This window comes from Drosophila mauritiana, unplaced genomic scaffold, assembly GCF_004382145.1.
Source record: "Drosophila mauritiana strain mau12 unplaced genomic scaffold, ASM438214v1 Y_35, whole genome shotgun sequence".
NCBI lineage: Eukaryota > Metazoa > Arthropoda > Insecta > Diptera > Drosophilidae > Drosophila > Drosophila mauritiana.
The window spans coordinates 25,874-39,987 of NW_022881581.1; the positions used below are offsets into that span (position 1 = coordinate 25,874).

Sequence of the window (14,114 nt, forward strand, 5' to 3'; positions counted from 1 at the left end):
AAGTAAGAGCGAGATGACAATAATATTCTTATTTCTAACGGTGATATGATCTTATGCTACTACATGGTACAGTGGGCCTTATGCGTGTTCATCCTACCACAACTCGGCCGTCCTGACTAGCTGATCCCCTGATCATGGTTTACATTGATTGCTTAGTTGTATGATGAATTCTTTTACCTTATTTATACATATGTACATACTATATTAATCTGTTATTATATTATTATTATTGTTTAATTGTGTCTTCGTTTATTTTTCTTGTTGCCTATCCAATGCTTAATATTTTGGATGCTCCAGACACCTTGGTATGGGTTACGAGATATCTGAAAACCTTCTACGTCTTTTAACAAGAATCTGTCGTTTCTTAATACCTTAGATATCACATATGGGCCTTTACACTTTGGAATCAATTTTCTAGAGATGCCTGCTGTACTGTCGAAATTTTTAACCATCACATAATCTCCTTTTTTGTATTCTGATGGCTGTCTGGCGGTCTTATCATAATGTGTTTTATTATACGCTTGAGCCTTTTTTTGATTATTTTTAACTTCATTTCTAATTTTTACCAAATCCCTACCTTCTTCAGTATTTTCTAATTCCTCTAGTTTTTCTTTTAATTCGTCTACTATTTTTCCTCTTTGCTCTACACCAAAAAGAACTCTGCTTGGAGTTTGCTTGATGCTGCGGTGCTGTGTATTATTTAAGACGTGCTCAACTTTATCTATTACTGTGTCCCAATATATGCTTTTCTCTGGTTGTACCAGTTTCGCTATCATTGGACCTAGGCTTCTATTGACTCTTTCAACCTGTCCGTTTGCTTGGGGTGAACCAGTCGCAATCTTCATATGCTTAACATCGAATTCTAACATAAAGTCATCAAATTCCTTGGATGTAAAACAACTTCCCCTATCTGAAATGATGCATTTAGGCTTGCTGTATGCTCTAAAATAGTCCTTCAGGGCTGTAATGACTTCTTTTGTATTAGTGGTCTTTGTGGCGTATAAACGTACGAACTTCGTAAAACCATCGATGACAACAAAAATGTGTTTTTAGGATCTGCCTGAGTCGACTGGGCCGTAATGATCGATATGTATTAGTTCGAACGGTTTGCTGCCCTTCGGAATGCAGTGCAGAAATCCTTCCTTGCCTGTCTTAGGGGAGAACGCAACACATTTTAAACAATTTTCTATATGGCTCAAGCATTTGTCTTTGGCATTGGGAAACCAATAAGATTTCGAAATAACATCTAACATCTTGTCTCTACCTATGTGTCCGATCTCATTGTGATATTTATATAGAATATGATCTTCCATGTCTGTGGGAACATAAAATAAAAGTCTGCCGTCGTTACATTTTCTATAAATTATTCCGTTTCTCATTTCGAACAACTTATGTTCATTTTTTTCCAGCAGTTTCTTGATTTCTTGAACTTTTTGATCCTTGCCTTGACAGATTACTAAATTGTCTTCAAACGTATTTGATTCCACTATCAGAATATTCGTGCATCTACTAAGAGCATCAACATGCTGCATCCTTTTACCCTCTCTATGTATGAGCTCATAATCATAGTTCTGGAGCTCTAACGCCCATCTAGCTATTCGCGGATTAAGTTCAATCTTGTTAAGCGTCAAAGTAAGAGAATTACAATCAGTTATAATTTTAAAACGTTTTCCGTACAAATATATTCTAAATCTTCGCAGTGCGTGAATAATTGCCATTGTTTCCAATTCGAAACTGTGATATTTTGCCTCAGCGACTGTTGTTCGCTTTGAAAAATAAAATATTGGGTGTAATTTTCCATCCTCTTTTTTTTGACATAACACCGCACCGAAACCAAGAGCGCTTGCATCACAGTGCAGTTCTATTTCGTCTTTGAAATTATAAATTGCTAAGACCGGTGCCTGCACCAGCTTTTCCTTAAGAGTTGAGAAACAGCTCATTTCTTTTTCCCCAAATTTAAATTTTTCATCTTTTCTCAAAAGGTCATATAAAGGTTTCGCTAATGTTGAAAAATCTTTTATAAATCTACGGAAGTATGAACATAAGCCCAGAAAACTTTGAACGGCTTGTATTTTGTCTGGAACTGGAAAATGCTGTATGGCATCTATTCCTTTGTCATCAGCCCTAATGCCTTCACCATTTATAATGAATCCTAAATATTTAATATTTGTCTGAAGGAACTCACATTTATCCATTCGTAATTCCAATTTGTTTTGAGCTAATCTGATAAACACTTCCTTTAAGGTTTCTAAATGCTCCTCCGAGTTCTTGCTAGCAATCATGATGTCGTCCATGTATACAATTACTTTGTTATCCCTTATAAGATCCTCGAAAATTTTGTTTACAAACCTTTGGAACACCGCCGATGCAGTTTTTAGGCCCATTGGCATTCTGAGAAATTCGAATTGCCCTAACGGTGTAACAAATGAGGTGTATTTGACTGATTCCTTATTAACGAATACATGAAAATAACCGTTTTTTAAATCAAGTTTCGAAAAAACTTTTTTGTTGACTAGCTTGTCTAAAAGGTCATCGATAAGCGGTATCGGATAATTATCTTTAATTAAAACTTTGTTCAGTTTTCTAAAGTCTATACATAGTCGTATGTCTCCTGTTTTCTTTTTGACTAAAACAATTGGTGAAGCATATTCTGATTTACTAGGTTGAATAATTCCCTCTTTTAAATAGTCATCTAATAGTTTTTGTAATTTTTCTTTTTCTGAGTAGGCAAGTCTTCTTGGGGCGCAGCTAAATGGTTTTGACGTTTCTAAACAAAGTTTTATTTCGCATTTGACTAAGGGCTCGGTAGGCTTATTAACGCTTAAGTAGTTGCGTTTAATAATCTCCTTTAACTGACTGTTTAAGGCTTGGTTATTGTTTTCGCCGCATATGAAGTTCATTTGCTCATCGTCTAAGTGATCAATGCTACAAATTTCTCTAACAGCTTCTTCATAACTGGGCACAACCGCAGCATAAAGTCCGGAATCCGTCGTGAAGTTGGCTAAAGGCATAACTTTTTCGATGACCGTTTTGCTACCTGCTTCGTTAACAGTTTGACTAACTATACTACTCGCTTCGTTGGCTGTTTTACTAACTGTCTTATTAACTGTTTCATTATCCATTTGACTAACTGTTTCATCAACCTCTTCGTTAACTGTCTCACTAACTGTTTTGCTAACTGTCTCACTAACTGTCTCACTAACTGTCTCACTAACTGTTTCACTAACTGTTTCGCTAACTGCTTCACTAACTGTTTCACTAACTGTTTCGCTAACTGTTTCACTAACTAATTCACTAACTGTTTCACTAACAATATAACTGACTGTTTTACTATTTGCTTTTCTATATCTTTTACTATCGACTGGGTTGACCGTTATCCTTCCCAAGGCGTCTGGATCCAGTTTTAACTGGCACGCTTCCATGAAATTTCGTCCAAGAACTACATTATGACTCATAGACTCGTCTGGGACCACGTACAAATAAAAATAACATTTAACTTTTTCTTTTATAATGTAACATAAGATTTTTCCATGTATTGTCAGTTGGCTTTTATTCAGCCCGAAATAGGTTTCTGAAGCGGATTCTAAATTAATTTCCTTGGATACATTGCTTAACTTTGTAAATGATATTGGACTCCCTGTGTCTATGAGGCATTCTGTAATTAATGGGATTTTATAGCTATTGTGAAAAAAAATCTTGACAAGTCTTACATAATTGTTGATATTGGCACTCTTGCGCTCCGGGCATTGTCCGACGAAGTGTCCAAATGCCCCACAGGCATAGCAGGATCCGGGCTCCCTCTTTGGCTTGAGACACTCCCTGGCGAAGTGCCCTTTGGAGTTGCAATTGGCACAACGTAAGTCCTTATTGGCTGCACCTCCTCCAGTAAGGTGCTTTGATGAACTGCTTTGATGAACTGCTGTTTTGTGCTTCGGCAGACGGACTTCCGAGAAAGCCCGCAGAATTTGCATCGGCTCGGAGAAACACTGTATGCGCGCCTGGTTGCGCAACGCTGGTGCTGGGATTCCTTCAATGATGTTTTCCAGGAGCTCCTCTAGATCGATGTTGATGTCGTTGGCCAGCATCACCTTGTCCTCGAAATAAACAGCAAATTTCTCATCCGGATGCCATTCGCGTTTTTGAAATGCGTTCCTCATTTCCCCTTTTGACATCTTGACCTCGAATGTCAAGATTAACTGTTCGCACAGCTGGTCGGTCGATTCTAGGATGCGTGTGGCGCTTGCGTGCAGCCAGCGCTGTGCGTTTCCTTTTAGTTTGGCAATTAGTAGCATGTGCATGCATCCGTCGTCCAAATTGTAAATCTTTCCGATGTTCTGAAACTGCGTGACCCAATTGCGCGCACATAAGCTGCCGTCAAACTCCATCGTTACCTCTTTTGCCAAGGCAAGCGATGTTGCAGGAGATTCCAGAAGCTTGTTTACGTTTCGACTCTGGTGCTGAACAACACTACCAGCGGTTTCATTTCCAACACTGGTATGTCCTGTATCGATGTTATCAGTGGCGATAGTCACCTTGGTGCTGTTAACATTGGCGTCGGTGCTGTTAACATTGGCGTCGGTGCTGTTAGCGCATATGTTAACATTGCCGTGGTTTCCGTTGCTGTTGTTCTTGATGACGTCATTGATCTGGCGAGCATGAGCAGACTTGCTCTTGTTCGCGTCGTCGATATCCGCTTGGATCCTCTGCAGCACAGCCATGTTTGCCTCTATCTCGTCCCGAAGCTTTTTTAGAGTGGCTCTCTCTGCATCCACCAACGATAGCTGATCCAGATCGAGGTTCTCCGGGGATTCTGACTGCAATGATTGCTCGTCGAACGGGATCGTGCGTGTGTCTCCACCCTGTGGTTCTCTCTGCTTTGGCCAGGCTGCAGCTCCATCCAATTCTTCCACCTCTTCTGCTGCTGATCCGTTATTTGGCGGTGAATCGCCACGCGTTTCTGGGGAAATGGCCTGCAGACGCACTATTAATTCCGCTTTAGTGCCGGAAGTCTGGCGTCCAAGAGCTTCCAACCACTTCTTTAGTTGGAGCACTGAAAATTGATTCCATTTAGTGTCAGGCATAGTGGGTAATGACCACTTCTGATGTTGTGGACGCCGAAAAATGAATATAGGCACTTAGTCTTTTTAATAATTTCACAATCTCTTTAATCGACCTTTCCCTTCAACTACACGCCACCGAATGCCGCGTCTCGCATATTCCACTTTGCTTATGCTCTCTCACATCTGTATGCGTTTGTGAGTGAGCTAGGTATACATTATTATCTCTTAATGCTAGCTTATAAGTAAGAGCGAGATGACAATAATATTCTTATTTCTAACGGTGATATGATCTTATGCTACTACATGGTACAGTGGGCCTTATGCGTGTTCATCCTACCACAGAACTAGACAACTAATTTAACAGGGTAGTTAAGTTAGAAATCATGTAAGTTTTACATTTGACTTCTTCGAAACACAAAGAAAGAATTCGTGACTGGCCACGTAATAGTTGTGCTTGTGTAAATCAGTTTCAAAAGCATTGCATATTTTCGGCAGAGCAAATTCTTGTTGCATACCTAACAGAAAAGAAGTATTGCATACTTTTGAAACTAAAAAATTTTCATTGCATATCCCTTTAATATAAACTATTGCATACCTTAAAAATAAGTATTGCATACTTTTGAAACTAAAAAATTTCATTGCATACCACTCTAATAAAAACTACTGCATATCTTAATAAAATATATATAATAATAAGTGCTGCATACTTTTGCGAAACCAAATATTTTCGTTGCATACCCCTGCTAATAAAAACGATTCATTCCGAGTATCAAAGTTTTATTGCATACTTTCAACAGATAAATAATTATAGCATACTTTGGTATAATTTTACTGCATACCTTTTCTTGCCACTCCACTTAGCCGATCAATTGGGCTCGGCAACAGTATATTTGTGATGTGCCAACCTACAATCAATGAATTGGGCACATAACTATAGAAGTATTAAGGTCGAATACGAAAGCGAGGATAGCTGGGACGAGGAGCAAGTAGGCCAAGCATTAGGTCAGACATTGGATAGGGCACCGGTACATAATACCATGGACCCCAGTCAGATTCAAGCCCTTATCGACAATGCCGTCAGACAGGCATTGTCGCAACAGCAATCCCACTTCCAAGTTCAACTAAATTCCCTAGCTGAGCGGGTACAGAGTTTGCAGGTGGAAGCACCGCAAATCATAACATATGAAAAAGTCTCTGTCAACCCCGAGATTAGGTGCGAAATTCCCCTTCACATAATAAAATCGGTACCGGAGTTCTCCGGTACCCAAGACGAGTATGTGGCCTGGAGACAATCGGCCATATACGCCTACGAGCTGTTTAAACCATACAATGGCAGCAGTGCCCATTATCAGGCTGTTGCCATATTAAGGAATAAAATCCGTGGCGCAGCCGGGGCTCTACTATTATCCCATAATACGGTATTGAACTTCGATGCCATTTTGGCCAGATTAGACTGCACGTACTCAGACAAAACATCCTTACGCCTGTTGAGGCAAGGATTGGAAATGGTTAGGCAAGGAGACCTACCATTAATGCAATACTACGATGAAGTTGAAAAGAAGCTAACGCTTGTCACAAACAAAATCGTAATGACGCATGATCAAGAGGGTGCTGACCTGCTTAATGCTGAGGTCAGAGCCGACGCCCTGCATGCTTTTATTTCAGGGCTCAAAAAGTCCCTTAGAGCTGTGGTCTTCCCGGCGCAACCCAAAGACTTGCCATATGCACTGGCCTTAGCTAGAGAAGCAGAGGCAAGCATAGAGAGAAGCATGTTTGCTAACTCCTACGCCAAGGCCGTAGAGGAGCGAGCGCATTCGGCGGCAGACGGCAAGAGCCGTTTCCAGGGCAAATCAAATAAACAAGAACAGGGACAGGACAGAAATCCCCACTTCTTGAAACGACAGAAAACGAACAATGACACTCAGGCGCAAGCACCCCAGCCTATGGAGGTCGATCCATCCTCCAGGTTCAGGCAGCGCGCTGAACATAATCAGAATCACCCTAATGTATCGAACGCGTTTAAGTGGAGAAATCCCTCAGAACGCTCGACAGGACAGGGACGACAACGGCTTAATAACGTTGTCCAAAAGGCCCCTAAGCAAAAAGAGACCCAAGAGGAGTATGAGAAGGCAGCAAAGGCTGCAGTCGAGGAAATCGACAGCGAAAATGAGTACGCTCCCAGTGTCGACTCGTTGAATTTTTTAGGGGACGCTCCCGGTTGCCGTTCATTGAACGACGGCTGGCTGGGAGAACTTTAAAGATGCTAATCGATACCGGCGCGGCAAAAAACTACATTAGGCCCGTAAAGGAGCTGAAAAATGTGATGCCGTTCGCCAGCCCTTTCTCGGTGAGCTCAATACACGGCTCCACCGAAATCAAACACAAATGTTTGATGAAAGTCTTCAAGCACACCTCCCCATTTTTCCTTTTAGATTCTCTCAATGCGTTCGACGCTATTATAGGCTTGGACCTGTTAACACAGGCCGGGGTAAAGCTCAACCTTGCAGAGGACTCCCTAGAGTACCAGGGCATCGTTGAAAAGCTTCACTATTTCAGCTGCCCCAGTGTTAATTTCACTGATGTAAACGACATTGTTGTACCTGACTCCGTTAAAAAGGAGTTCAAGGACACAATAATAAGGAGGAAGAAGCCTTCTCGACGACAAATGAAGCTCTTCCTTTTAACACCGCTGTCACTGCCACAATTCGGACAATTGATAATGAACCGGTGTACTCAAGAGCGTACCCAAATCTTATGGGTGTCTCCGACTTCGTGAACAACGAGGTCAAACAACTGCTGAAAGACGGCATCATCAGGCCCTCAAGGTCTCCCTATAACAGCCCGACCTGGGTTGTTGACAAAAAGGGGACCGACGCCTTCGGGAACCAGAACAAGAGGTTGGTCATTGACTTTAGGAAGCTAAATGAGCGAACTATTCCTGACCGGTACCCGATGCCTAGCATTCCATGATTTTAGCGAATCTGGGCAAGGCAAAGTTCTTCACTACCCTTGACCTGAAGTCAGGGTATCATCAAATTTACCTCGCGGAACACGACCGCGAGAAGACATCGTTCTCGGTGAATGGCGGCAAATACGAGTTCTGCCGTCTGCCGTTCGGATTGAGAAATGCAAGCAGCATTTTTCAAAGAGCCCTAGACGATGTACTGAGAGAGCAAATCGGGAAAATATGTTACGTCTATGTAGATGATGTCATAATTTTCTCAGAAAACGAGTCCGACCATGTCCGCCACATCGACACTGTGCTGAAATGCTTGATCGAGGCGAACATGAGGGTGAGCCAGGAAAAGACAAGATTCTTCAAAGACAGTGTTGAGTACCTCGGCTTCATAGTAAGCAAGGACGGGACTAAGTCCGACCCAGAAAAAGTAAAGGCCATTCAGGAATACCCGGAACCCAAAAGTGTCTACGGTGTTAGATCGTTCCTTGGTTTGGCCAGCTACTACAGAGTCTTCATCAAAGACTTTGCAGCCATAGCTCGCCCGATAACTGACATCCTGAAAGGGGAAAACGGCTCGGTGAGTAGGCATATGTCTAAGAAGATTTGTGTGGAGTTTAATGAAACTCAACGCAACGCATTTCAAAGGCTTCGTAACATTTTGGCATCAGAGGATGTCATACTCAAATACCCCGACTTTCAAAAGCCCTTTGACCTCACCACAGATGCGTCAGCAAGTGGCATCGGTGCGGTCCTTTCGCAAGAAGGTAGGCCGATCACCATGATTTCCCGCACCCTAAGACAGGCTGAGCAAAATTATGCCACAAACGAAAGGGAATTGCTAGCCATTGTATGGGCCTTAGGTAAACTTCAAAACTTTCTGTACGGCTCTAGGGAAATCAACATATTCACCGACCACCAGCCTCTCACGTTCGCTGTTGCCGACAAAAACACGAACGCTAAGATTAAGAGATGGAAATCCTATATGGACCAATACAATGCCAAGATTTTCTACAAACCTGGCAAGGAAAATTTCGTGGCAGATGCACTGTCCAGGCAAAATCTTAACGCCTTACAAGACGAACCCCAGTCAGACGCTGCGACTATTCACAGTGAGCTGTCCCTGACCTACACGGTCGAAACCACAGATAAACCCTTAAATTGCTTTAGGAACCAGATCATTCTGGAGGCAGCACGTTTCCCGCTTAAGCGAAGCCTAGTGCTGTTCCGAAGCAAAACTCGCCACTTGATCAGTTTCGCTGACAAGGGTTACCTTTTAAAAACTCTCAAAGAAGTTGTTAACCCTGACGTCGTGAATGCAATCCATTGCGACTTGCCTACACTGGCAAGCTTCCAACACGACCTCATTACCCACTTCCCAGCCACTCAATTCCGTCACTGCAAGAATGTCGTGTCGGATATAACTGATAAAAACGAACAGTACGAAATTGTCACTGCAGAGCACAACCGTGCACACAGAGCCGCGCAGGAAAATGTCAAACAAGTCCTTCGAGACTACTATTTTCCAAAAATGGGCAGCATGACAAAGGAAGTGGTTGCTAATTGCAGGGTATGTACCCAAGCAAAGTACGACAGGCACCCGAAAAAGCAAGAGCTTGGGGAAACGCCCATACCCAGTCATGCTGGCGAAATGGTGCACATTGACATATTTTCAACAGACAGGAAGCTGTTCTTGACGTGCATTGACAAATTCTCTAAGTTTGCAGTGTCCAACGGCCAAGTTGAACGATTCCACAGCACCTTGGCAGAAATAGCTAGATGCCTGAAGTTGGACAGAAAGACAAATGACACAGTAGAGCTAATCTTGAGAGCCATGGTGGAATATAACAAAACCGTGCACTCAGTTACTCGTGAGAGACCAATTGAGGTTCTTCACTCAGGGGCCCACGAGCGCTGCCTGGAAATCAAGGCAAGATTAGCAAAGGCTCAGCAAGACAGCATCGGAAGATGCAACCCTTCCCGGCAAAACCGTGTGTTTGAGGTAGGGGAACACGTGTTTGTAAAGAACAACAAGAGGTTAGGAAATAAGCTAACCCCACTATGCACGGAACAAAAAGTGCAAGCAGACCTGGGAACGTCTGTTCTTATTAAGGGGAGGGTGGTCCACAAGGACAACCTTAAGTAGGCACCCCCCTTGCAGTTACCTTAAGAAAGCCCGAGCACTACAGTCTCACCCTATATCTAAATTCCAGGTTTACCCTCACGACGCTCATTACACTGGCATTAGCGAATGCACGGATCACCGACTTTTCGCATGCCAACTACATCCCTGTCGTAGATGGTAACGTGCTGGTTTTTGAACAGCGTGACCTCTTAAAGCACTCAAGCAACTTGTCCGAATTCGCTGTCATGATAGACGAGACAGAAAAATTATCCGAGTCCTTTCCCCAATCGCATATGCGTAAGCTACTAGAGGTCGATACGGACCACCTTAGAACCTTGTTGTCCGTCCTTAAGGTCCATCATAGGATTGCCAGGAGTCTAGATTTCCTAGGTACAGCTTTAAAGGTAGTGGCTGGCACTCCCGATGCCACGGACCTTCTGAAAATAAAGATTACTGAGGCTAAACTAGTTGAGTCTAATTCCCGGCAGATAACAATAAATTCCGAAACCCAGAAACAGATTAACAAGTTAACTGACACCATTAATAAGGTGATCCGTGCCCGCAAAAGCGACTTGATTGACACTCCACATTTGTACGAAGCGTTATTGGCAAGAAATAGGATGCTTTCTACTGAAATTCAAAATTTAATTCTCACTATTACTTTGGCCAAATCAAACATTGTAAATCCCACGATTCTTGACCATGCCGAATTGAAGTCTCTTGTAGAACAGGACACCCCTATCATCAGCTTAATAGAAGCCTCCAAGATTAGAGTCCTCCAGTCCGAGAACAGTATTCATATTTTAATTGCCTATCCCAGAGTCAAGTTCAGTTGCAAGAAAGTCGCCGTTTACCCTGTATCCCACCAACACATCATCTTACGCCTCGACGAGGATACGCTGGCCGAATGCGAACATGACACCTTTGCGCTCACAGGATGCACTGACACCACCCACTTCACGTTCTGCGAGCGGTCTCGGCGCGATTCTTGTGCGCGCTCGCTCCACGCAGGGAGTGAGCCCAATGCCACACTCAACCCAGCCACTTGCAGGAAGTAACTCCCGTAGACGACGGCGTTGTGATTATCAACGAAGCTTCAGCTCGCGTCAGCACCGATGGCAGCCCAGAAGTACTCGTCGAGGGAACCCACCTGGTGACCTTCGAGAGAACGGCAACTATCAATGGCTCTGAGTTCGTAAACCTACGGAAAGCATTAAGCAAGCAGCCAGGCATTGCGCGCTTCCCATTGCTTAACATCGTCGGGCACGACCCCGTGCTCAGCATCCCTCTGCTACACAGGATGAATAACGAGAACCTGCTCTCCATCCAAAGCTTTAAGGATGACGTGGAATCTGAAGGTCCGCCTAAACTCTGGTTCGTAGCTGGTGTGGTCCTAAACATTGGCTTAATTGGCTCCTTCGCACTTTATCTGGCATTAAGGAGAAGACGAGCCTCCATGGAGATACAGCGTACCATCGACACTTTCAACATGACCGAGGACGGTCATAAACTTGAGGGGGGAGTAGTTAACAACGCATAACATAATCCATAGCAACTAAGTAGCTCAACACATAGAATGCTGACGCGCCAGAATGGAGTTCAGCGCTCTGTGCAATGAACGTCCGGCAACGGAAGGCTGACTCTTCTTATTCGAAGTGTTGCCTCACGCTGCAAGAAATGCTGAGTCGGCTTTGCCGACTCGTCTTGATGGCGCGATGCATTGCTGTTAGGGTAAACTTAGCTCCACATTTTGTAAACTCTTCAGTCTCAGTTTTGCACCAGAATAAAACAGAACGTGCTCCGGCTAAAGCCGTAAATAACAATTGTTTTAATTACAAAGATTGCTACGCCACAAGGCTAGACAATAAACCAAAGGGGGCGAAGTCAAGCCCTCCAACCTAATCTTCAGTAGAAGACTCCGACGAAAGACGTCCTACCACCGCTGTAACCTTGAGGGAGAAGTCTCTGGACCATCGCGGGAAACACCTTTTCATAATTTGTATATGGCTATGTATATTTGTGTGTATGTGAAATTTTTGGTGATTATATGTATGTGTATATTTAATTGAATTTAATTAAATTTGTATATAGTATTGTATTGTTGTATTTGTTTTGGGTTGTATATTTTATTGAGGCACAAAAAAAAACAGCAGTTTAGCAGCGGACGATAACAGTGAATTTTGGACAGTGTATATATATATATATGTACATGCGCTTGGATATCAGCGGAGCACCGTGAGACGAATTAGGGGGCCGGTATTGGCAAAGTGCTTGTTTATGCACTTAAAAAAAAGTAATCACGGTGGCTGGGCGCATGTACTTATATATTTTCACTTTTCACTTGATACGGATGGACGGAAAGAATAAACGCCGTTGGAAAAACGAAAATGGCGACCACGGACGGAATAGGATTTAAAGCCGTACTTATCTTGAATTTTCCGCAAGGAGCGCTGGCAGGATCAGAGCTCATCCGGCTCGAAGGACCATGAAATGGAGTGGGCGGAAAATTGCCGTGGTTGTAGTTGCTGCGGCTGCTGCTGATTCTCCCTGAAATGAAACACTCGGGATCGACTTCACGAAAATTCCGTACTTTATTCGCGCACTTGTAACTTAAGACTACCTTAACACTAACAGTGGAAATACCGCGGGACCGCGGAGAGGTGAATACCTTGCGGAAAGGGAGGAGAGCGAGAGGAGAGAAGGAGAGCGCGAGCAGCGGTGCTTGCGAGCCGTGGAGGAGCTTTGAGTGCAAGCATTGGCCGCTTACACTGCCGCTCAACTGTTTGCGCCCTTCCGGCGTGAACACTTGCTTTTGCGTTCAAGAAACGCTATCTTATCAGAAACCGATGAAAAGGTAGGCACATCAGCAATATACATGTTATTATTGTAAAACTACGTCTCAGGTTCATACAAAATCAAAATCAAACTTTCGCGACACCATACAGCTGCGGTTAAAAAATAGCGCTACTGCAGGTGGAAAGTTGATTTGCTAAGAAAAGGTATTGAATGTTTATTTTTTTTATAATTTTTTTTATAATAATAAGAACCATATGTTGTCTCTCTAAGCAAGAAATTTTTACTCTCTCAATGTAACGATTATTTTTGTTTTGGGCACTTTCGAAAAATTTTGAAAAAAGGAGTTGCATTAAAGGTTTTAATTGAATTCGTTCCAAAAGAAGACCAAAAATTTTTTGGTTTTGGGTCGCGGAAAGCATTGTACCGTCTAAAAAAGAAATTTTATTAAAAACATGATCTCTGAAGGTAAAACCTACGCTAATATGGAACGGTTTGTTGGTTTTTCAAACAAAATGATCCGCAACGCACTGCTGTTGTCGAAAGGTGATTGTCCCTAGCGTAAGAGATGTTAAATTTTTCCACTTTTATATTATCGGCTTATGTTTTGTCTTGTATATAAGACAATACATCCGACGATGTTTGATCAGGGGAAAGCCGAGAAACGAAAATTTGTTTCTTCAGTGGAACCACCGCGAGGGGTTTTGTCCCTGCAGATTGTATTTCTGAAGCGCCAACTTGTGCCGGTAGTCCGGACTCAATGTTCCCTTGTAGTGGTAAACTAATCGATACAGGTGGAATCACTGGTTTAGAAACCAGTGCAGAATGATCAGGAGTACAAGCATAAGTGACGCAACCAGGGGCCTACAGGAATATGTGACGGCCTTCGAGTAGTGGGCAACGTAATGAAATATCGGCATTAATTGCAGCAAATGTGCTTGCGTCACATTCACAAAAAAGCCTTAGAACTGCTCTGGAATTTCCATGCTCGGCTCCACACTTCGACACGAGACCTTCTACAAATACCTCGGGGTGATTTTGAACAGAAGACTAACGTTTCAAAGGCTATGATCAAGCAAGCAGTACTTTCAAAGGCTGCAAAAATGTCGTGGCTCTTATCGCCGAGAAACAAACTCTCATTGGCAAATAAAGTTCGCCTGTATAAATCTATCCTGACCCC

General features: G+C 43.0%; 1 protein-coding gene across 1 annotated transcript; it reads right to left on the reverse strand.

Moving 5' to 3' along the window:
• Positions 1-3,562: 3,562 nt before the first annotated feature.
• On the reverse strand, positions 3,563-5,391 carry LOC117150140. Its single transcript, XM_033316946.1, has 2 exons — positions 3,711-5,391; positions 3,563-3,655 (listed from the first exon to the last, which is right to left on the reverse strand). The coding sequence occupies exons 1-2, from the start codon at positions 5,079-5,081 to the stop codon at positions 3,644-3,646; spliced, it is 1,383 nt and encodes a 460-aa protein (XP_033172837.1). The 5' UTR covers positions 5,082-5,391; the 3' UTR covers positions 3,563-3,643.
• Between the last annotated feature and the right edge of the window lie 8,723 nt (positions 5,392-14,114).